We start from the raw sequence: 24,951 nt of genomic DNA, 5'->3' as shown, positions 1-24,951 counted from the left end.
GCATGTCATGAATGATAATTACATGTTTATATATAGTTAATTACTTTACAGAGGATGTGCTATGCATGTCATCTGTTAGATCTCTAAAAGATCATTAAAATGCCTTTCCTTGATATTAAGTCCTTTTTCCTTTTTTGCAAGAGAATCAAGTAGAATTGTATCTAATGTATGATGCTTTAAGACATCAAATAAAAGAGATCCATTTAGAGACATCCTAAGAACAAATGGAGCTGGAGACCTCAAACAATTGGAGCATGTACCGAGTAAAAGACCAGCAATAAGAAGGATACAGTAGGATGGAAATGGGAACAAAACAAAAATTTAATGTGAGAAATTGCTATAATTTTTTGAGTCATGGCAATGTTTAGTCTAGATTTGTAAAATTACTATGGAAACTTTTCTTATCGGAAAAAGCTGAGATATTCAAGTGGTTAGTTTTACAAAGTAACAACCTGCCCATCGATAATTTGAAGAAAAAGAAAATGCAAGCTCTGACTTGCAGCCGATCATACTGTAATGAAAAGTGTTGGGGGGTGGTACCAGCTGCACCAAAGACAGGTTTGAAGAGGGCTCACGACAAATAGCATGCAGAAATATTACTGCAATGCCAATCGAAAATAAATATGCATAATTCCAATGACAGATTAAGGCTAGGGCTAAAGTTAAAATCAAGATCGAGATCAAAGTCGAACTATCAAATTTCAAACATCCATCCAAAGGATGCCGTGAGTCAAGCTTTTCCTTCAAAAATTTTTGACCGATTCTTACTCCTAATCATATGTCACTCCCATAACTATGTCAAAATATCACTGAAAAAGTTAACTCCCTCATGGTCTTATCGAATTATAACACTCTACGATGAACCACGTCCCTCCAAATAGCTGACTGTGCACCAGCTGAGCTTATGTCAAATCACATCATCCAACAGGATATAACTGGCTTCCGAAGCCTATTCTCTCCAATCCTTAATTCGATCGTCGCATCTGATAGCATCTATCCAAAGTTTTCAAGCAGTTGTCGAACCAGATCATTAAAGGCAATCATGATAACTCCTAAAGACCTCTCTATGCTCTGGTCACATCATTCCATTTAAATATGAGAATAGCGATGAATAAAACCACATCGTTCTCATGGTTGTCAACTTGCTACATTAATGGGATTGTTCCCCACGTATTGTAAAGTGGCATCATCCATCAATCCTCAGAGACACTTAATGGGGGACAAAAAGGTCATTTATAGCCTCCCCTCTTTTCGAGGCTCCAATCTCCCGTATAAAAAGGTAATCCGGGAATCCAAAGAAATGTACGCCTTCTATCTCTTCCATAAATGCTCATTCTTTCTCTCTTGCTGTAGAAAATCTGACTTGAGCGTCAGAAAATTTTCATCGGAGCCAACTCCGATGGAAATTTTTTTTGCAGATCCGATCGTCGTCGATCCATCAGACGTCGCCTCACTCTAGCACCTTCGGTCGAGAATGGATTTTATCCATAATAAAAGAAAACTACTCTTTATGCTATAATAAAAAAGATACAATGTATGTACCAAAAAAAAAAAAGAAGAAGGAAAGAAACAATGTCAACTCTTCATCGCTGGATTATGGTTAGAATGGCGCAACTAGCTTTAAAAAAATATGGCAAAATTAATATGGGATTGCTTAGTGGTCCCAACATGCTAGACGCTTTGGAAAGAAAGGAATGAAATTAAAAATATTTAGGTTTAAAGCTTTGTCCACAAACAAGTGTTTTCAAAAGCCTTCTCCTTTTCTATAGCTAGACGTTTTGTTACAACGGATAATGGGAGCCAGATATTAAAGAGCTAGCAAACTCCCTTACTTAGAACATGGTAAGCATAGGATGCCTTTTGGAGAGAGAAGAATCCGCCCCTTGTCTTAGATATATTATAGAGCTACCAACCAATTAAACCTTGCAAGTCTTTAGAACTTCACCGTGGTCACAGCAGCTCCCGTCCTGGCCGGAGAACAAAACCTGAGGCCACTGTGTCCAAGGTAATCTTACCGCCTGTACCATAGCCCGACTTGTACTTACCAAATCATCAAAATAAAAACTGGATGGGTACCCACACCCTTGCATTACATCAAAAAAAAAAAAAAAAAAGCTTAAAAAGATTATTTTTTATCACAGAAGAATTACAACTTCTGTTCCGTTGATTTAGACTAGAAATTTTTTTTTTATTATTATTGTAGTTGTTGTTGGGTTTCCTTTCGTTTTCACCGCTTTGTGGAAGCTGCACATCGATCTTTCCTCTGTCATTTTCTTAGTTTGGTCGGATTCGCGGATAATGCCTGGAACCGGGAGCTTTGTTCTTGTCCGCCATGCAAATTATTACATTCCTTTCTTGGCGATGCAGTCAAAACATGCATACGATCGGAGGAAGGTGGGGTGACATCGAGATGCTTTTGTTAGCGCGAAAAATACGATACCGCACCCCGAATGATCACCGAATGAGTATGGTGAACAGCAAAAAGGCAAATTTTTAAGGCATCGTGGCACTCGTAGAACACACTGCACCCAGGGTGGCCGATGTTACTGTTCCTAAGAATAAGAACAGAAGGTTACAAGGGCAAGGCACGTTTAATTCTCAGTGGAACTCGTTAATTAATTGACAGAATAGAACCTGAGACCGTCACTTCCGCAATCTATGTTACGTGAGATTATTGACTACCACGTAGTGAATTGAGCAGTGACTCAACAAGTGATTCATAACGGTATATATTTTGTTCACGTTCATGTATATCAATGCCGATACAAGCACTTCTTGCAACATTATATAAACTTTTTTTACCAAAGATTCCAAGAATAGCAGTGGGATGGTTACCTTCCGAAGGCTGGGGTCTCTCTCGTAGTGCATGCTCTCTACATGATTTGGAGGGAGGGTGCAACTCTTGGGGCTTAACTTCATTGATATATCATGTGGCATGACTGAGTTGAAAGGGAGAAAGCATTGCTTTGAGAGCTTTTCCTTGGCCATGGAGCGTTCCATGCATGGATCCCATCCGGCACATGGACCTCATGCATCAATCCTCGATTGTCACATAGAATTTTGATGAACGGGCCTATGACTTGGTGGGCAATCCGATGGAATATATATATCATCCAGTTAACATAATTAATGCCTGTATAAATATTCTCATTCCAACTCTTCCGGATTGGCCAACGATTGGCCCATGTTTTGGACCCTGCATGTGGTGTTCTTCCTTCTCACACTCACATAAATATGAAAAACTTCATGTTTTGATCGCTATGCTTCAACCATTGTATTCTTGATCGCTGCCTCCGGAGGATTAGAAGAAAGGAACCAAAAGAAGCATTAATTGTCTAATGGCATGAATAAGCAATGTCTACGATTCTAATGATTTAATTAGAAGCATGTACAGATTAGAAGAAAGGAACCAAGAGAAGTCATGGGGCACCTTAGCCCGCACGTATCCACCAACCCTTTCGACCTTCCCCTTCTCGTTTGTCATCATTTATGATTTAGCAAGGACAAAATTCTTGGTTTGCTTCTTACTCTAATAAAGGAAACGATGCAAGGCAACCAACATCAAATATGAATGGACTTATTAAGTTACACAAATAATAAAAATATATATATATATATATATATATATATATATATATATATATATATATATATATATATATATATATATATATATATATGCTGAGAAATAACAGCACTCTTCTTCTACGTCATCAAATTTCCTGGTTTGCCTCTTACTCCTAAAGGAAACAATATAATCCTTTACCAAAAAAAAAAGAAACGATATAATCTGAGAAATAATGACCATCTTCTACATCATCAAGCATGCCCATCTTCTTGAAGAGGATGGAACATACCCACCAACATTTTTTGATGGATAAGAAAAGCCTGATTTGAAATTTCCCAAACACTTTTAACCCATGATCTATCAAAGATTCCAGCAACATGTTTTATGTGAATTTGAAAGCACATATTTTTTGTAGTAATACGGATACTTTTGATGTAGGGCAAAAGCATTTTAAAAATCCAAAGCAGGACATTTCTGGGGAAAAGTAAGGACCAAGGTTGCAAAACTGAAAATAAACATGAATTATATTTGCAAAATTCCCTATAGTTGTCTTTTGTAACCTGATCCTACCATCTCTGATCTAGTAAAAATCAGTAATTTTTGGAGCATGCCTGCAAGATTCAAGATCTGAATTTAGATGTCAGGAAATTTTGTTGCAGCAAAAATCCGTGATAATCTTTTTCATCAATTTGATAAAATTCGAATATGATTTTGCACTTCTAGAGTTGTGGGTCAAGCCCTGTAGGTTCATCAATCATCCCAAACCAAGTCTACGTATGGATTCTAGAATGCACACTTCAATAAAGCAGAATCAACCCCTCCCAAGCAAGATAAAATCCTGGACCTGATTTCAACAGAGCGCTCAATTTGACCCTCAAAACACAAAACTACAAGTTAGTGGAAAACCAAAGGATTCGTTAGCTCCATAAGATCGATTAGCCAAAAAGGCAATTATCTGGATATGAAAGAAGAATCTGTATTCTTAAACCCTGGATTCAATACAAATAGGAAACTGAGCTTCTTCTGGAGAATTAATTTTAATATTAATTAATCTGTACAAATGCCCTCAGAACTTCTACAACACAATGCTGGTATGAATATTTGTTAAAAAAATCACCATCCATCCCCTGTATCATTCTCCATCTACTTCCATATCACCTAGCTAATTCAACACCATGAGGATCTCTCTGTCCATGCCAAACAGGGGATGGATTATGTTAATATCTTCATAGCTGTAATGCTAAATCAGGATGCTGCGAATCTACCAAAACACCTGCCACTGATGACCCCGTTGACTGGAACCCAACATTTAGATCAGGGGGAACAGAACCAGGCTTCGCATTCAACGACAAGCCCCGCCATGGCCCTTGAGAACCCTGGCCAGAATTCGACAATGAACTTGGATTGCACACCACCGTCTTGTCCGCATTTGATTGGTTCAAAGGTGCCTGGTTGATGTGACTGCTGCTGCTTCTAGAAACTGCACCGAAGGCTCCAGCATAGGCATTCATTACCTCTGGACGAGAGCTCCCAGGTGGCCTGGATGGTCTAAGCATCTTTCCAGCATGAGAAGGCGGAGCAAACACCATAGAGGTATTGAAACCATTCACAGTAGGTTGAATTGCTGGATTCTGGTGAAGCAGGAAGGGAGTCTTGGGCTGAATAACACCACTACTACTCACTAGGCTTCCATGGTTAACCACTGCCGCAGTCTCTGAGCGATCTGAGGAGCTGGTGGGTCTGCTTGGCACAGCAGACGTCAAAGCTGGTGGTGGGAGACTTGTGATAACCTGGCTCTCCTCAACAGTCAAATTATCGGAGGGGGGTTCAGCTGTTGATGCTGGGATGGTGGACGATGTAATCTTTGGTTGGGATGCAGAAAGCAGAGATGTGGGAAGGAGTGGCTGAGATTGATGTGGCACTTCGCTTTGGCCAACCCATCCAGGGCCAAACTTCATCCCACGAGGAAGTGCTTGTTGAATTCGTTTGGCAGCAATTTCCCAACCAATGGGGCCAAGGTTTGCAGCAAATCGAGCCAAGCTCCGTGCATATGCATGCTCCATATGAAGACCCACCTGTTTTTCAATCAGAGCATTGTTACAGATGGCAAAGGCAATACTCTACAAGGTAACTATTTTTCTACAAAAAATTATCAAATATGAGAGAAAAAAATTATACTAAAAAAAACAGCCTCATGATTTTCAATGGAGGCACAAGTGAAACATAGAGTTTCATATTCTTTTAATATTTTTTTCGTATTAATTCGAACACATTCCAATAAAATAATGCAAAGCGAAATACAGCCAATCCATTGACCTCATATTAATCATGCCATGAAAAACATTATAAAAGAAAAGGTTCCTGAGCAGCAGCCAGAACTTACTGGCACCAGCTGCTTCCTCTCCCCATTCAATGCAGGTAAGACTGCCGGCTCATACACAGAGGTTGACAGCTGGGGTTGCTTATATGTATTGCGTCGATTTTCATCTATAACAGAAAGTTTCTTTCCATATTTCATTGAAACATTCTTCATCCCAGAACCTGCAAGATAGGACACAAAAAGGGACTCAGCACCAGACCCATAAATGGAAAGGAGACGGTGCCTCAAATCTTAAAAAAAAATTAAGGGATGCAACTGAAATTATATCTGCAGTTCCTAAACACATAACTGAAGGTATGTTATGTCGCAGGTAATCACTTACCTGAAAAATCTTCATTTCTAACTGTTCTATGCCCACTCATCCAACTATGAGTATCGGCATTACGAAGATGATATGTTCCTCCAGGTAAATCTGCAATCCTAGGCTTATCCATCACCAACCCCCTTCTCAACAAATCATTGGCCAAGTTTGATAAGTGACCATTGTCTCCAGCACCAGAAAGTGTTGCACCAGGGGAGAAATCAGAACCAACACGGTCAGCAGGAGGCCTGCCGACTGATTGTTTGAAAGTCTTCTTGGTTGGCGGTCTGCCTCTCCGCACAGGCTTTGGTTCTGGCTCATTATCATCACTTTCTTGTCTAAGATTCTCAAAGTTCTTTTTCGCAAGCTCTTGGATGGATCGTGCCTGTAAGGATAGGGCATTTATGAAGACCAATATACACACAAATAAAACCAGATACATCCAATGTATTACTCCATAACCCAGGAGTGTTTATAGAGGTCTGGATCGCAACAGATACCTGTCGATAGTATATTGTATCTGGTGCATTGTATCGCATTGCATTTGAGCTGATTAAGAAAACATCTTTCTGCAAAAATATACAAAATCTAAGTCAAAATTCCTTTGGCCTAGCCAAAAAAACAAGTTCCAAATTCAAACTTCAACGAAGATAATAGAGAAAGTATATAACAGAAAACATCAGTTCGTTCTTACAAGTAAAACATGGTAGGAAGCCAAAACAATCAATTATATGTCATGAAGCTCGTCTAATCAAAGAAAATGATTGCGTTGGAAGGGTTATCATTGCATCTAGCTCTTTTGCCAAGCAGCTGATGTAGCAATTGAAATTCAAACAACGGCATAATAATGTGGGCTTCAAAATTATCTAGTAGTGAGAAGACACAACAACCATGCCAAGACTAGAAGAATCCAAATTTAGAAACTAAATTGCACTGCTCTTAGGTTTATCAAATAACAAATATATATATTTAACACAGATTTATTCATCCATCGATGTTTGCCACATTTCTTACCCAGGAAAAAATAATCTTGTTTATGAATCCTACTGATTCCTTTGTTTCAAAAATAATTGAGAAAACAAAGATTCCAGCATTGATTAAATAAAGAGAAAAAACAAGAGTTTCAGCTGATGATCCATATATCTTTAACAGTAAATTAATTTCATGAAATGCATTCTTAAGAGGAAAACCAGGCATACTTGATAAGATGCCAACTGAGCATCACAAGATATCATGACATTGTTATGCTTTGTTTTGTGCTTTCCTTAGAAAACAAAATACTTCACAGGTTCCTCATAGAGAATATATATTTCTGATTATATAACCTTGTAAGTCCATTATATACGGACTTTAGATACTGAGATGAATCTCCTTATCTGCTAGGGTTGTACAGGTTTTCATCCTCTTCGGTTCGGGTTCCTGTCCAGCCATTGCAGTTAATTTGCTTGCTGACAAGCACCTACCTAACAACAATAAGCAACTGTACAAAAAGCAGGACTGGTACAATGGAAAGTGGTGTTTGATTCCACAAGAATGATCAGGCAGAAGCATGAACAGAGAAAATCTGAACTCAAATAGTGTCTGTCAAATATATCGTTGCATACCAGTGACAGCTCTATCATGGTGCATTTGTATTTTTGATAAGATGTTTATGAACCTCGTTTGGTGGTGTCTCATTCCCTGTTATGCTTATTTATAACAGTTTGAAGCTAATCATCAATCCTAGGTTCCTAATAGTTTAACAAGGAAAACTGTTTAATTACAACAAGTTATCAGCATTATAGCATGACCGCTATGGAGAACTATATTGCAGTTTCATTATCTCTAAAGCCAGTGATTCACTATCAAGTCTTGGATTTTTATAACCTTCCAACATGTCATGCAGCTGCACCCCCATACCGCCCCCCTACCCCTGGATGGCACCCACCACCAAAAAAAGGGCAAAGATCCTGGCTCTAGCCTCGGTCACATCATATTCAGATCTTTTAAGAACTGAAGATTAATGGTGTCATAAGTGCCTTCATCATCTTAGAGAAGGATGGATGGTGGCAGCAGTCAATGGAGAGATCACCCTAGTATGTAGGGTCATACCTTAGAGACATGCGAGTGCATCAGCTGTTTGTAGTGGAGCCAAAGAGAATGTGAGGTGTCAATGAAGGAGGAAACAGGAATGGTTTCTCCATGGAAAGATCATCATACCGTCAGGTTCAGGTCACTTTTGTGTGTCCGGTTCACATCCATGACAATTTGGTGTATCTATCAATAACTCTACTAAAACACACTACTAAGGCACCTTTCATGCCTTTGGAAAAAAAAAATTAAATAATATATATATATATATATATATATATATATATATATATATATATATATATATATATTATGATATAAAAAAGCCATCATTAGTTCAACATCTACTTATAACAACCATAATGAACACACTAAAAACTACTTATGTACACATTGAACCAATAGATCATCAAATTTTACCAACCAAATTCTATTTGCCATACAACTCTATCACAAACTATATTTTCACACTTCATACTCACCTTCTAGACACGAACTTTTAAAAACTTGCACATCCTACTATGTTACCACAAGGTTATTAATAACCTAATAAACAAGCGAAACTTGTAATTTCAAGGAAAGTATTAAGGAAGGTGATGTAAATGGAAAATTCAAATAAATGAAGGCATAAAGGACACTTGGTTACAAGGGTCGAGTAGTTGCGACAGGACGAGTGAAGCCCCAGAAATGCTGGGCTTAAACAAAGCATCTAAACTTAGCCCAATTTCTTTATTAATGAACCAAGCATCAATATTCAAGATGAAGCAATGTTTATGTTATTTTTAGATGATATGATCTTGGTAGGGTGTGGTGGCAGGAGAGAAGAACATGCTTAAATGTTGAATTAGAATCATGCAGCAGAGAATGAGACTTAGAAATTGGTCAACAAAAGCATATTCAGTTTTGATGGAAATGTAAAGAAAAATGAGGCCTCAACTAAATATGATAGGAAAGAGAAGGTATAGTGTGACCGATTTCAATAACTGGGACCTAATACAAAGAATGAAAGCTGACTGCAATTTGAATAAAAAAGGAGCTGCAAAAATGAGGGGTATCGATGCTTCAGTTATAATTATGACTGATGCACTGCTTGAGAACTTGCACGAATTGTAGGGGGGAAAAACCAAGAATGTGTATGATAATGTAAGGTTTAGATTGCTGTATAATAATAAGGATCCAAGCAAAGAAGACAGAAATGGTAGAAATGAGAAACTTAGGATATATGAGTGGTGAACTAGGAAGGAGGTGGAGCTGTAGGTGCACATTAATTTAAGGCAAAGCAATGTAGAACCAAGCTGATCTGACATTCAACAAAATATGAGGGCTTAGTAAAAATGCAGTGTTTAACATTGTTTTGGAGGTTATTTTTTTAAAAAAAAGGGGGAAGGAAATACTTATAAAGGGTAGTTAAAGACATTGGATCCAGAAAAGCTTACAATAACAGCAAAGGCAGTGCATGATAGGTGCAAGTGGCAAATCAGAATTCATAAAGCTTACAATAACAGCATCCTACAAATTAAACTGTTTTCTTAAATTCAGTCTCATTTTGATCACAGTAAGGTGCATTCTGAAGTGTAAAAACCTCAGGATAAGAATTCAAAAAAGATCTATAGTTTTGGCTGAATGAGCAAAAATAACAAATAGGAGGGCATCTATCAAGGAATAGAAACTATATTCTTTTTTTATTTAAAAAAAAGGACAATCATGAAAACATATGGTTTCCAGAAAGTGTAAGGGTTTAAACGAATCCTTGATAGTATACACTTAACATAATTATACTATTACTGGATTTGATGATAGATAAGGGTGTGAAAATACTTGATAGACATATCTTAAGTTATACATGGTGATGTGTAGCTCCCTAGTGTTTTTCCTGCAATGGGGCAATACCTGCTTATATAGAGGTTGCATTCGCCTTGTTATAGTAGTAGTACTTTGTAACAAGGGTTGAAATCTCAAGGGTCAGCACCCTATTGATGGCTGGCCTGTATGATACAATCACCAGATTAGGGTCACTAAGGGAGCAATTCACCTAGGCCCTAATGAACAAATGAACAAATAAATAAATTGAGTAGTATGGGATCAATACACCTCAATACAGCACCACATAGACCTGGTTCGTCCAATATTAGTGTATATCAGCCCGTATCATACTGACAAGATCAGCAAGCATAGGATGGTACATGCAATATTTCAGCCCTTCTTTTTGCAAATATTAGAAAGAATTTCTTATAAGAAACATTCCACATCCAAGAACAGGGCTAGCCTCACCTTCACTTCAATACTCTGTAAGGATAGACTGCCAGAGATATTTTTCCCCTAAATACTTTCCCACAGCACAATGAAATTGGACTTGACTTTCAGAAGTCCATGTTCTACTTTATCATAGATCTCCACTATCCCTTTTGAGCTCTAAACAGATAATATGAGTAATATTCATATATAGAAGTGATAAAAAAATTCTAAATACATTCTTGAACATTTGAAATAAGCAAGCCAGGGAATCTTTACTTTTTTAGTGATCAAACCGATTAAGTTTATATTCTCACTGTGCTTTTCAAAAGAGAGTAGCTCAGTTGCATGACAAATACAATGCCAAAGGATGAATAAGTTTTTCAAATTACAGTTTAAACTTTCCTTCTGTTCATTAGGGAAAATGGTGGGAAGCCCATTCCAGGCTATAATTACCCAAGTTCCAATACTTGGGGACAGATCATCCAGAATTGAACCCAAAATCTTTGAGGGGTGTGACCACTGTGACAAGCTCCCAGTCATTACAGCTTATATTGTCAGTATAACGTTCATTGTGATTATAATCAAGTGAGTACCTTATAAACCATAACTGATTTTGCCCTAAAAGCTCTTGCCAGGCTAAGAACTTGTAACCTCGAGCATACTCCAAGAAAAAAGGAACCTATTTTAGCATTTTTTTTCCCTCTCTTCAACGTAAATAAATAAATAAATAAATATATATATATATATATATATTACTTATTCTCTCATGAAGAACAATGCTACTTTACGGTAAGACTCTTCTACAAGATTTAAAGAAGAAAAATCTTAGATCTGGAAATAGCATGCTTCCCAACTTCTGTTTGTAAGAAAGAGCATATCACTAATTATGCAGCATTCTATACTCCTGATAGAACTAGATAAAATGGAATATATAACAGCAGTAATTATTCAATCATTTTGAAAGATGGATTTCCAATGATGTGAGCATTCCCATAAGCAGCACAAGAAAATGGAGGTACACAAATAAAAATGGGCAACCATATGATATCACGATACCATGCTGACATAAATATTGACCTAAGAAGCAACCGAGCAAACATCATAGCAAATGCTGGAGGTACATGATGAAGGATTTGCTATAAATTATAAAGCTTGTTTCATAATTAGGAACATGATTTATCTTCTATAAACTTTGTACCAAAAAATAATTTCAGAGCATGTTTACTCAATCAACAGGAAAAGTGCATTCTGTTATGCTGCTGAAATTTTGAGAGAAAAATGGTTACAGAAATTAAATCAAAGAAATTGCAGCTCTACCAATAGATCAAAAGAAGAAAAGAATGAGAGGTAAATTGTCCACCACAACAAGCTCAGTCCAGATATAGCAAGAGCATCTAGAGCAAAATGGAAACCATAGGATTCCATCATGGATTTACTTAGATTCCAAATGAAAATATACCCAACAAATACATGCTGAGGCTTTTACCAACAAACATGAATACATATATACACAAAATAGATAAGTAGATTCGGACATGTGAAAAATCTGGTCACTCAGAACCAGTAGTTCATAAAACAGCCATACAATGCACTATTGGTTACTGACCTCAAACTGTTCCAAGTTCGCATATTCTCCACCTGAAAGCTTCTTTCGGATGGTTCCAAAATCCATAGGATGCTCAATGATATCATGGTAATCCGGAAGCTGTAGGCATCGGTCAGTAAAACATCAGTCCAACAGAAAAAGATCTGCTATGCCAGTAAAAAGGTCATAGAAAAAACAAACACAAAAAAAATCCGTAAATAATAACAGCGATGGCTTCCGAAACACACCTCATTCGGATCCACGGGCTCCGAGAAAACACTATAGGTATCCTTCCTGATGGTCAACCAGAAAATCCAATCAAAATGCTTGGATACAACACTTCGAACATGGAAGTAAAACCCAGAGAGAAAAAAAATAGAAGGGGAGAGATGCAGGTGAGATTGAAATAAAGAAACCGGAGCACTCACTTCTGCAGCCTATCCAGGATGAAAACCAACAACTTTTTGTCCGGCAAAGGTGTCGTGGGCCCGGAATCTGAAGGCTCTAAAACAAATAAACAAACATCACTAAAAAAAAAAAAAACATTCGTTTGAACGTAGATTTTATCTTCCTTTCTCGAGATAAATGCACGAGAACCAAACCTTGAGAAGGATCCGTCGCTTTCGAGGCAGAATTCTGCCTTTCTACCTGCAGAAAAACACATTAACAAATCAGTCAAAAAAATCCAAAAAAAAAAAAAGGGAACAAAAAAAAGACAAAACTAACAGATCTACATGTACCCCATTAAAATTAGAAAAAAAAATAAAAAAAGGGGAACAAAAAGAAATGGAAGAGGACAGAGGTGAACTTTTTTCATAGATCAGTGTACTATTTCCACAAATAATAATAGTAATAGCGAATAAAAAGAAATAAATCCATCCAGACAAAAAAAATTCAAAATATTTCAATTTTTCTGCAAGAAAAGGCACGTAGGTTTTCAAGCAATGATTGGTAAGGTTGACCTAGTCAAATCCGAAAACGTTCTCAGTATGGAAATCCACCAGCGAGCCAAAGTAAATAAATAAGTAATAAATAAAATCCCCAAAAAGAACGGAATCCAAGGACGCACAACCTCCACCGAGATGGCCGCGTGGATTCCCGATCCGTAACCAAAATCGTACAAAACCCCCCAATCCCCACCCCTGCGCCTTTAAATTCCAAAACCCCTCCCTACCCCCATCCCGATCATCCCCTCCATAACCGCCAAAAAAAGGACAAAAACCACACCTCAACCAATTTCAGATTTAAGTTGAAAAAAAGGGAAAAAAAAGCGCACCTCATCCCGATCGGCGGCGACTTCATCGATCTTGCGCTTTCTTGCGCCGGCGGCGGCACCGTCGGTATCGGAGCCAGAGACGGAATTGGCGCCGTGGGCGGGGATGCGGAGGACGAATCGAAGCTTCTTCTCTCTCCTCCTTCCGGTGGAATCGTCGTCATCCTCGTCGTCGTCGGACGCGGCGTCGGCGTCGGCGCCGGGGTCGGGATTCGGGTTCCGGCGGCTGGCGCGGCGGCCGGTGGAGGAGTAGGAGGAGGCGGGGAATCGGAGGTAGGGGTTGGGATTGGGGTTAGGGTTAGGGTTTTTCTTCTGTTCTTGTTGTTGTTGGAGTCGGAGGCTACGTTTTTGGAGGTCGAGGAGGGAGGGGCGGCCCTTCTTCTTCCTCCTCTTCGGCTCTACATGGTTGTTGGTGCCCATTTTTTTCGAACGGCTGCCCCGCCCCCTCGCTTTCTCTCTCCTCTCTCTCTCTCTCTCTAGCCCTTTTCTTTCTCTCTCTTAAATTGTCTCTCTAAGAAGGGGGGTGGGAAGAGGCGATTTTTTGGTAATAATTTTTTGCTTTTATTTTGGAATTTTTTTGGGGGGTTGGGACCTTTCCGAAGGTTGTCGCACGTGACAGCCGCCCGCGGTTTCGTGGCACGCGGCTCTTTACCACGTGTGGCCGTGTGGGGCCAGCAAAGCCGCCTGCTTACGAGCGTCCGCGTATAATTTATATGCAGATCTAGATTTCTTGGCCCGAGCCCGTGAGATGGTTCAATTTAGATGCTGGCACGAGGATCTCGAGCCATGCAGACCAGTTTAATTATACATGAGACAATCAATATGAACCAATTTAAATGATTTCGTATGTGACATGGTCTAACTTAGAAGGGTTAATTTCTCGGTTGGTCCATAATTTTTATGCTATTCTCAAGATAAAAGAAACGTGAGGTGAATTGCATCTGACTTAAACAACAACGACGTTGAGGAATTGTTATAACCATTACCTAAAATTATTATAATAGTTACAAAATCAAGATAGCTGTTACGACCGTTACAAGTGAAAATAGTAGCTAAGAAATATGTTTGAGCTAATCAATGATAAATTATGAATTATAATGAAAAAAGATATATTTGTAGTTACTAATCTTTATTTTTTTTTAATTACTAAATATTGTCATTTATAAATTTAATAACATTCACAACAATACTAATGAAAGTCTGTTATAACACGGTGCTAGTGGACTAATTGATATGACTGGTAATAATAAGACAAAGGTTCTTAGGCCAACGTAGTTCAACGAATTAATTTGTTGAGTATAATAACTCATGCATTTGATTTGAATAACAACATTGCAGGGTTGTTATAATCATTATCTAAAATTATTATAGCAGTTACAAAATCAAGGTAGTTGTTACGAAATTATCACGATCATTACAAGTAAAAATAGTAGCTGAAAAAATATTTTAGTTAATCCACAGTAAATTATAAATTATAATGAAAATAATATATATTTTTTAGTTACCAATCTTTGTTTTTTTAAAAAAAAATAATAAAATATGATCATTTACAAATTTAATAACAATTCATAACAATGCTAAGGAAAGTCCGTTATAACACGGTGTTAGTGTGGTACCAAAGAAAAAAAAACACGGTGTTAGTGGACTAGCTGATATGACAGGTAATAATAAGACAAAGGTTCTTAGGCCAACATCGTTCAACAAATTAATTTGTGGAGTACAATAAGTAGAGTTCGTTCAATTCATACGGCTTTTTGAACTGAATTAAAAGGGTTCTTGAAAACTAGGGGAAAGGTATCAGTTAAAGTACGCAGCCTCTTTTGAACTTGGGAGCATCTTTGGCCAATTGGCAAAAGCCAACCACATAGTGGCCGAGTTTGTTTGGCACACCTTTGTGAAAGTGGAAGATTTTGATTAGTTTTTATGGGTTGCGTTCATGTTTATGATATTGGTGATGTAACGGATATTTGAAATGCGGCTCAATCATGGTTTCATACAGTGCAATTAGACGCGGCTCAAAGTGGTGGATAGAGGTCGTTTGAGGTTTCCATCCTTTGTACGAATCCACTATTAAATGATGCAATGGCCATTTTGAGATCTATTCAAATCGATGAACGAAAAAATTTGAAATATTTTGAGATTTATATAATATATAATTTGATGATTGATATCGTGAAAGGAGGTCGGATACAATCTAAACACAGAGTAATAGAACTAAACATAGTTTGCATGATCTTAATTGCTAGAAAAGAATACAAATAGTTGACCTAAATTTGTATGCCATCCAAGTGCACACAATTAACCTATCATATTTCTAATCCTGATTTAAATGAACCATGTCTACTACAAAAGCCTGACAACAGTGAAAGAACCATGTTTGCTAGAACTTTCTTTTTGGTTTTTTTTTTTTTTTGGAAAGAAAATTGTCGATAATAACTTTAGTGTTTAGTAAATCAAGCTTGCCAAAGTTGAACTTGTTTGTGGAGAACGAATCATGTTTGCTGGAATCACTAATAACTAATATATAACCTTTACTACAAAAAAAAGATTGTCTATATGTAATAACTTCAATGCTCATCAAAACCTTTTAGAACATGACAAGTACAAAAATCAACCTAGTATTACACAAAATAAAATATTGTTGTAAAATAAACAAAATCGGTTCAAGTTGTTTCACCTTTCATGAGCAAAGAATTAGCTGTGTGGTCATACCCTTCTACTTAGAACAGAGAAGTTGGTTTGTGTGTTGAGTCATATATTCTCAAGCTTCTGAACCCACGTAATAATATTACAGGTGGGACCCCTTCCTATTGGTTTAAGGCTTCAAACTTCATCTAGAATTAGTATCAAAGCTCTACTCACCCGTTTGAGAGAAAGGAAGGCGGACTAACCAATAATATGGTTATTCAAATACATATTTTTCATAGACATTATCTACTAATTGAACCCAAAACCTCTAATTGCTAAGCAGAGGGTGTAACCATCAGACAGGCATCGGTCATTATCTCGAGGCTTCTTGTTTCCAACTTGATGTCATGGAGGGCGAATACCGGTTTCGATCACATTTTATATTTTTCTACCTGCTTTTTTGGGTTAAACCCTGTCTCAACATTAAAATTTTTAGATTTTTAAATGGTGCCTAATTGATTGCTCGTAACTATGGAAGCTTGGATATTTAAAGTTTCTTGGGCTTCAAATCATATAGGCATGACCTATCCAATCATTGGTACTTCATAATTGTAGTCCCTTGATAAATAAAATTACTTGTAATTACAATAAACATAGTCTCAATGGATATCATTTTAAATAGGATTTTCTACATTTGTGCCCCTACATATGCAAAATTATATGAATACTTGCATAAAATTGTTATTTATATAAATATTATTTTAAAAAAATTATTTTGTATATATAATATATCCTTCTTTCTCTTTCTTTTTTGCTTGTGTATTCGTACCATCTAATAGTATTAAAAAATAAATAATTTAAAATTAAAATAGCGAAGTATCTTCATAGATAGATATGTTAAAAAAAAATTATAAAGATATACATGTATATAGAAATTCTGTGAGGGTATTCATGGATTTTCGCATGCTTATGAGAGTATACATTCAAAAAAAAATCATTCAAAAAAATGATGATGATCCTAGTTCTTTTCTTTATGAAAATTACAGCATAAGTGATCCTCGATCATGCGTCATCAAGGAAAAACCCAAACCTCTCTAGTTAGCTAGTGGTACCAAAGCCATCTCTGGATGGACCAGGCTGCAACTGCTAGGCTATATCCTTGTTGGTCTTTTTACTTGGCTATAGCTCATATCACAATATTAGGACGGCCGTTTCAAATGAATTCTATCCTTTTCGATATTTAGGTACTTCAACAGTCGAACAAATGGAGCCAAACAACAAAGACTCGGAGATCCTTTTAGTCCAAAGTAACAAGTGACTCCGTATGCCTACAAACGTGACAAAAATGCTATAATGCATACATGACAGGAAGATGTGCAAGTGGTTCTATTAAATGCAAACAAGCAGGTTTCGGTCTTTAAATTTCCAAACCATGATCTCATTGGAGGTTCGATAAGAAACATTAATCAGAAACTCATTTCTCATCGATCGAAACCACTCGTTCGAATTGGAGAAACATGAATCAGAAACTCATTTCTCATTGATGGAAACCTATCATTCGAATTGGACACCACCAAGAGCATGTAAAATCTCACCACTCCAATCTAGCCGATCGAATATTAACAAACATAACCAAAATCACAGCTCACAAATCACTTATCACTTGCATTCTTGTAAGAAGGATAAGCCTGAAAGAGGCAGCTGTGTATGTTCATATGCATCCCAAAATCACCTTTCGCAGAAGATACACTAAGTCAAAAATTATTAGTCCAAGGTCTTACTTTGCTAGATTTACAGCAATAGGGGTTCCATTAGAATCAGCATAAAGGAATCACCAGAAAAAGGCTTAGTGGTTGTAAGATTACTCCATGTTATTATCGTTATTTTTTCTTTCTTTTTCTCTTTTGAGAAAAGGAATGAATTTAGTCCCCACCAACTATTGGAAAGTGTAGGCAGGATTATATTCTCGAAACAAATATATATATACACATACATACATACATACATACATGGACTTTTCTCTTTTTGAGAGAAAAGGATATGTACTGCTCTTGACTCTAAAATCAGGATATCAAAAAATCAATGTCAATACTCTTGATCCAAATCTACATCATTAAAAATATCTAAAAACTAAAAAACATATACTATGATAGTCTCTATTATTATATGTATTATTTGAATATAAAAATGGACAGTATTTATTGTGCTAGTATACTAAAATATACGTTATTTGAGAATCTAACTTATTTATCATGGTCTGTCTATGTTAAAATACATATAGATTAGTTTCAATGTCTAAATTGTAACATAATATAGTTTATTCATTTTTATATCTACATCTGATATATCTTAGAAACTACCAAAATACATAATTTTTGAATCTAGAAGATTTTGTTAGTATAGATTATGATTAAGAATGTTCGATTGAATGTCTTTATCATTGATTCAGGAGTCAAGATCGATGTGTGGTCTCTAGAGAGGAGCATAGTCTATTGCATTACACATACACACACTAGAATAAAGAGATGATCAATGCAATAATGAAATTTATAGTAAGCAAAAAATATGATAATTTTAGAAATTATAGGGGTTCAAATCTCTCTATTCCAGCCCAAAATCTATGTTACTTTAAAACTATTTCTTTTTTTTCATCAATAATTCAAACAAAATTCAAGTTCTTTCTCATTCATTGTAATCTTTCATAAATGGATCCTCAGAGAAGTCCCTGGATCTTATTGCTGTTTGAATAGGTACAGTATTTGTATAGGTAAGAAAAGGAATATACCTCCATATTCTCATGTCGGTGGCAAGGATTTTCTATTACTGAATTAATCATGGTCCATATCATTCACTATATCATTACATTTATTAGATAGATTTTTTTAATACCTTTTTTTTATGGGTGTGTTTATGTGTGTGTGTATGTATATATATATATATTACACATAGGTGCTGGTTTGATCAGTTTGAACAAAATAAAGGACTTCTTTGAGATTAAATTTCAATACAGGAACTTAACTATAAAATTGGCTTTTGCTTACGCTGCACGCACCAAATTCGTTTTTGATTTCTTTAGCCAACTCCAATCCAATTATTATGTCATAATCCCCATCCACTCCTCAGAGGACATCATCAACTCGGTCAATCTCTCTCTCTCTAACCCCAGAGGTTATCTCCACGTGTAGGTGTCACCCAATGGCCCCACTGGCCCATCTCCTCACCAAACGCCATATAAAAGTATAAACAGACAGGGCGAGAAATTCTCTGTGCACCGCGGGCGGTGCAGAACCGCATGCACCGCCCACAGTGATTGATTCACATGCACGATAAAAATATAATATATAAAAAAAAATAATTTATAAATTCCGTGTAGAAATCAACCGTCATAAATGATATGTACGATTCTGTACATCGATGCATAAAAAATTTCTGCGGATAGAACTCTCGTGTTTGCTTTAGGGTAAAATAGAGTTTGGCTCATGGCCCAGCATTAGAATTCTCTGTTTGATACGAAAAATAAATTAGTTAAAAAATAAATAAAATAAAAAATAAATGAAAAAAAAGAGATTGATGGATCTTCTATTAATCCTTGTATATATTTAATATAATATATAAAAATAAATAAAAATAATTTATTCTGTATAAATAGAACGAAAAAAAAAGATATTTATATGATATTTTTATTAAACTATTTTTAACAAAAAATATTATTATTATTAATTTATAATATTTTTTTATACTATAAAAGTAGAACAAAATAAAAATTTATAATCTTTATAATTTATAATTATATAAAATATATAAATATTTATATTTAATTTAATTTAATAATTTTTTAAATTAATTATATATATGAATAAATTTATTTATATATTAACTAAATAAATAAATTATAATTTAATTTAATTAAAATTAATGAATATAAATAAGAAATAGAAGATAATTTTAATTATTTACTTATAGTTATAAAAATTATATGCTAAAAAATAGTGTAGATATAATTTTATATATATTATATATATATATATATAATAAATGAAAAGATAAAAAATTGTTTAGATTTTTTTTTTTTTTTTTTTTTTGATGAAACAAATGATGGATGGGATTCTATCGTGGACTCGAGACTCCAACAAACGGGAAACCGTAACCCATGGGTGTTGTGTTCTGGAATTTCCCAACGGTTTCGGGGGCCACCCAGCCCACCGAATCTCCACTTATGACAGCGTTCGACACGGCTGGAGCCTGGGAGGAACTTTGGTTGTCTCACTCATTACCATGGGCTGTCTCCTGTTTCGTTCCTCGCTGGCGGTGACAAACGGATAAACATGGATTTAGATAGCCGTTTTAAATACGAGAAGAGGGAAGCCTATAAACCGACACTGGAGAAGAAGAAAAAGAAACACAGATTGAGATAGAGACAAAAGAGTACTAAGAAGCATGTGTATAGCTGCATGGATCTGGCAAGCTCACCCTCTGTACCCACTGATCCTTCTACTCAACAGAGATGAATTCCATGACAGGCATGTTCTGACTCAATTGTATTCCTATCGAGCTTTTGTTGCTTCATTGATCTTGTTGGTCTTTGTGTTCTTATGGGCAAAGGAAAATATCGAGAGACTTGTAAACCATTTTGTTCAGCTTGAGGTTTTAAATGGATGGTTCTCGAGTTGGAATCGTGTAGGATATTTCCTGTAATAGTGTATATCGAGTGAAGAAAGTTGGTATGCATTCGAAAGGTTATGCATGTTCATATCTATTATATGCTAACATAGATAGCATCATGATAACATGAAAATAGTATGATCATATGCTTTTGATGGAGAAACGTCTAGAGTACACCGCAGAGTTGATTTGTCTAATTCTTCCCGGGTGTGTCAATTGTTTTTGCAAATCCTCAGATGGTTTCAGGAGGTTTTCAAAGAGGAGTGGTTTGTGGGCTGTCTGTTATTTGTCCCCTGCATTTTCCCAGATTGGGGATGGTGTTTAGGTCCAATTCACATCAACTACTTTGTTGTTTGGTATAGTTTGCTAAGCTGGCTTTTGTTTTAGCTTGAAACGGATTTATCTGGACTATGTTGCAATTCATAATCATCTTATATCTTTAATGTTTTATAATTATTTTTTTATTTGCTGCTGAGATTACAGTACTATCCAAAGTTTTAAATTCTGTAGGACCGAGGTGTCCTAATTCTCCATAGGACATCCCATTGTCCCATCTTGTCCTGGCAGTGGTCCCAATAATATCCTCTGTCTCTCTTTCTATTTTTTTTTCTTTTTTCTTCTTTCTTTTCTTTCTTTCCTTTTTTTTCTTTTCTTTCTCTTTGTTCTACTTTCTTTTCTTTCTAACTCTATTCTCCCATTTTTTTTTTCTTTTTTTCTCTTTTTCTTTCCTTTCTTTTTTTTTTCCATTCTTCATCTTTTTTTTCTTTCTCTCCCCTTTCTTTTTTTTTCTCCTCACATGCATGAACTTTGGAGTCTTGAACTTATTCTAGTTTTATTTTCTCATAGAAATAAAATGGGACTGTCGAAACACCTCCCATCCATATTGTTGTTAATATATATTTGGTTTCATTTCTTGGCAGGCCTACAAAGCCAGTGGCATGGTGGGGGAGGGTGAGCAGAAGATATTGGGAGGGAGGGATATGGTAGCAGGAGGGACATGGATGGGGTGCACAAAGGATGGGAGGCTAGCCTTTGTAACTAATGTGTTGGAGCCTGATGCTCTTCCCACTGCCAGGACAAGGGGAGAGTTGCCTATCAGATATCTTCAGGTATGGACTTCACTGGATCAGCATTTGATCCTTTGGCTGATGATCTTTATTTAGTTGGTCATCAATCCAAAACTAACTTTTACTTATGTTACTGACTCCCAAAGAAATTTATCTTGTTCCATACCAACATCACTTTGCTTTGTTTCATTTCCCTGTTTTCTAAATTCCTCAATACTCAGTTTAGTGCAAGTATTATGCGTAACATTCATGGTTGTTTTTTCTTCTTCTTTAGACCCATTACTAAATGGTTCTTTTATATCTGCTTAATTGCAAACCATTATTTTCCACCTTCTATCTCACTGATTTTGATTGTTTCTCTCTTTTTAGGGTTTAGTTGTATTACAAGCTGTCGGTGGCTACTCAGACATTTTCAAGATTTTATATAGCATACCACATGAGCTGCCATTTGTCCCATTAGAAATGTCTGGTTTACAATCAATAACCAATGATTTTTTTCATTAATTTTCTCTTTTTTAAGTTAAAAAGTCACACCATCTCTTGCTAATTTTTAGTTAATAGGCTCAAGATTTCTTTCATTAATTTCTGCTGCTTTTAATTAAAGTCACAATTATCTATCACATGTTTACCTGTTTCACCACATAATATCTTCTTTGCATACTTTTCTTTTTTTTTCTTTTTTTGGAGAAAAACTTGGTTGCGTTCATGGGTCATATATGACTGGTTCTGTTGAATTCTTTTGCTTCTATTTTCAGCCTTAGAGCATACATATCTCTATCATCTTTTATTAAATTTTGATTCTTTCATTTCAAATGGAAGCTCCTCTGATGATTTTCTTTAATTCCCTGGCATGTGGTTTCAATTACAGAGCAGGAAGAATCCTCTGGAGTTTGCAGAGGAGATAGTCAAGGAAGCAGATGAATACAAGGGCTTTAATTTGATAGTGGCTGATCTTTGTTCAAAAATCATGGTTTACATCTCCAACAGGCCAAAGGAAGAGTCAATTTCTGTCCAACTTGTTTCTCCAGGCCTTCATGTGCTCTCAAATGCAAAGTTAGATACTCCTTGGCACAAGGTAGGCAAGTAACCCAGGTGCAATGACTTGCTGGTAATAGGATCATCTCAAATAATGGCATTAATCAATGTTTTCTGATGACTGCTCTTATAACATAGATTTGTTTTGTTTGCTGTGTTTCTATGGGAATCCTTTTTTTATTTTAAAATTATCTCAAAGTTGCATCTATATAATCAGCCACATCTTTTGTCATTCAAAATCTCTTAACATCATTCTGTTGAACTACTATACAAAGCAAAGGGAAACCCAAAAAAAAAAAAAGTCAGAGAGAAAATCATTACTTTTGCATGTGAGATCAAGTAGTAAAGCTATGTAAATTTTAAGAAATATTTCATTTCACTGTTAGATTGATCAAAGTGATCCTTTGATCTTGTGGTGAAATATTTCTGTAGTTGATTTTTTTGTCTTTCCTTCATGTTTAACATAAATCCCAGAAGAGACACCCAAGAAACAGTTCTACTGGAACAAGTTCTTCTCTGGTCATTCAGTCAATGAAGTACACATTTCTTTGGAGTCTGTAAACACAATAGTCTAATGAATTCCGTGGTAGCAGAAAGGTGGTACATTGAAAAGCTTTAAATCCCATGGGATTGGGGTGTCTCCATTTCTCCTTGGAATAGAAATTATAGAATGCCTCTTTATTCTGCTCCATCTCAATAGTGGTCCGATATCCTCCATCTCTCTCCCCTTCTACTTTTCTTTTCTTCTTTCTCTGTTTCTTTTATTTTCTTTTCTTCTTTCTTTCCTTCCTCTCTTTCTTTTTTTTTTTTCTATCTTCTTTTCTTTCCTTTTCCCTTCTTTATCTTATCCCTCCCTTTTCTTCTTTCTCTTTCCTTTCTTCATTCTTTCATTCCTTTATTTTTCTCCTCCCCTTCTTTCTTTCATTTTTTCTTTTTCTTTCTCTTCACATTTTCCTTTTCGTCATCTTTCTTTCCTTTTTTCTTTCTTCTTCTTTCCTCGCATAGATGGATTTTGGAGTCCTAATCCCATTGGATCCTATTTTTTTCACAAGAATAGGATGAGATGCCCTTCATCCCATCGGGACTTAAAAAACATGATACATTGATACCACCATTGGATCAAATTATTTATTTCTAAATGAAATTAATGCTATAGCAACAAATGATGGCAACCCAATGTAAGTATAAGTAAACGTACGATGCCCTTTCTATTTAACCAAAAGAAAGCTTGCAAGACTTGAAATATTCCATGGTCAGGTTTCATGTTATTAACTAGGTAATATGAGTCACTGTGCTTAAATAGAAATATGGTGATGACACCAAGCAGCTAGTTTTATAGCTGTTATCTTGTATACAAGCAATAAGAAATTTTGGAAGTAAGTTCTTAGTCGTTGCAATAGCATATACACTTTCCAACTATCTTTCATTTTTTAAGGTACCTATTTATGTGATATCTTCCATAGTTTATATGCAATGTTTTTTCCTTTTAGGCACAACGCCTTCGCAAGAATTTCAGAAAACTACTTCAGAAACATGGTGAGGGGGAAATTCCTGCAAAAGATATTGTTGAAAAGCTGATGCAGGACACAAGTAAAGCCAATCAAGATAGATTGCCCAATACAGGCTGTGACCCAGAATGGGAACTCAAGTTGAGCTCTATTTTTGTTGATGTTGATACCAAACTGGTAAGGACAATGACTAATCCATTTCCTTCCAATGATTTTTCCTGAACCAAACGATGTAGACATATAACTATTTTGTGTCAAACAGGGCCGCTATGGAACTAGAAGCACAACAGCTTTATCTGTAAAAACAAATGGCAATGTAAGTTTCTATGATAAGTATCTTGAGAGTGGTCGGTGGAAGGAGCACACTGTGGAGTATCACATAGAAAGGATGAAATAGATGAACAGATGCAAAACAATGGGCCACAGACAGCAACTGCTGGCAACCTTATTTCCTGCCTAATGTTACCTAAAAGGACTGTTACTCTATGTACTTTGTAACCATTCCATTGGTATGTACAGAATGATTGTGATCATAATATATTATATGTTATAGTTTTTTTAACATAAAAAAAAGCCTGTCACTCAAAGAGCACAAACTAAGCCAATCTACTGGTTCAACACATAGCATCAGTGTTTCAA

The 24,951-nt window shown here is 36.0% G+C and overlaps 2 protein-coding genes across 3 annotated transcripts; one reads left to right on the top strand and one right to left on the bottom strand.

The window, feature by feature from the left end:
- Nucleotides 1-4,562: 4,562 nt before the first annotated feature.
- Nucleotides 4,563-13,950, bottom strand: LOC105055227 (uncharacterized). 2 transcript variants are annotated; one of them, XM_010936991.4, is made up of 9 exons: nucleotides 13,416-13,950; nucleotides 12,742-12,787; nucleotides 12,568-12,643; nucleotides 12,388-12,433; nucleotides 12,161-12,259; nucleotides 6,750-6,818; nucleotides 6,271-6,634; nucleotides 5,952-6,109; nucleotides 4,563-5,643 (listed from the first exon to the last, which is right to left on the bottom strand). In XM_010936991.4, exons 1-9 carry the CDS (start codon nucleotides 13,830-13,832, stop codon nucleotides 4,795-4,797), a joined length of 2,124 nt encoding a protein of 707 aa, XP_010935293.1. In that variant the 5' UTR covers nucleotides 13,833-13,950; the 3' UTR covers nucleotides 4,563-4,794. The 2 variants fall into 2 exon arrangements, with proteins under 2 accessions (XP_010935293.1, XP_010935294.1); XM_010936992.4 differs by having other exon boundaries at nucleotides 12,568-12,634.
- A 6,449-nt stretch (nucleotides 13,951-20,399) lies between these two features.
- Nucleotides 20,400-24,850, top strand: LOC105055228 (uncharacterized). Its single transcript, XM_010936993.4, is given in 6 exon segments — nucleotides 20,400-20,560; nucleotides 21,623-21,645; nucleotides 21,648-21,811; nucleotides 22,638-22,844; nucleotides 24,295-24,489; nucleotides 24,575-24,850. Coding segments are annotated over 6 exon segments (807 nt in total). The 5' UTR covers nucleotides 20,400-20,477; the 3' UTR covers nucleotides 24,710-24,850.
- Nucleotides 24,851-24,951: the final 101 nt, after the last annotated feature.

Source organism: Elaeis guineensis, chromosome 12, assembly GCF_000442705.2.
Source record: "Elaeis guineensis isolate ETL-2024a chromosome 12, EG11, whole genome shotgun sequence".
NCBI classification, from domain to species: Eukaryota; Viridiplantae; Streptophyta; class Magnoliopsida; order Arecales; family Arecaceae; genus Elaeis; species Elaeis guineensis.
The sequence above is the reverse complement of the archived record's forward strand: the minus strand, read 5'-3'. Positions and strand labels throughout refer to the sequence as shown.

What these genes read in the sequence shown, in the direction of transcription:
- LOC105055227 (XM_010936991.4), bottom strand. Translation starts at nt 13,832, where the DNA reads ATGGGCACCAACAACCATGTAGAGCCGAAGAGGAGGAAGAAGAAGGGC. An exon ending in AGCGACGGATCCTTCTCAAG is followed by an intron (nt 12,644 to 12,741) that starts GTTTGGTTCTCG and finishes TATTTGTTTTAG; the next exon opens with AGCCTTCAGATTCCGGGCCC. An exon ending in ATACAATATACTATCGACAG is followed by an intron (nt 6,635 to 6,749) that starts GTATCTGTTGCG and finishes CTATCCTTACAG; the next exon opens with GCACGATCCATCCAAGAGCT.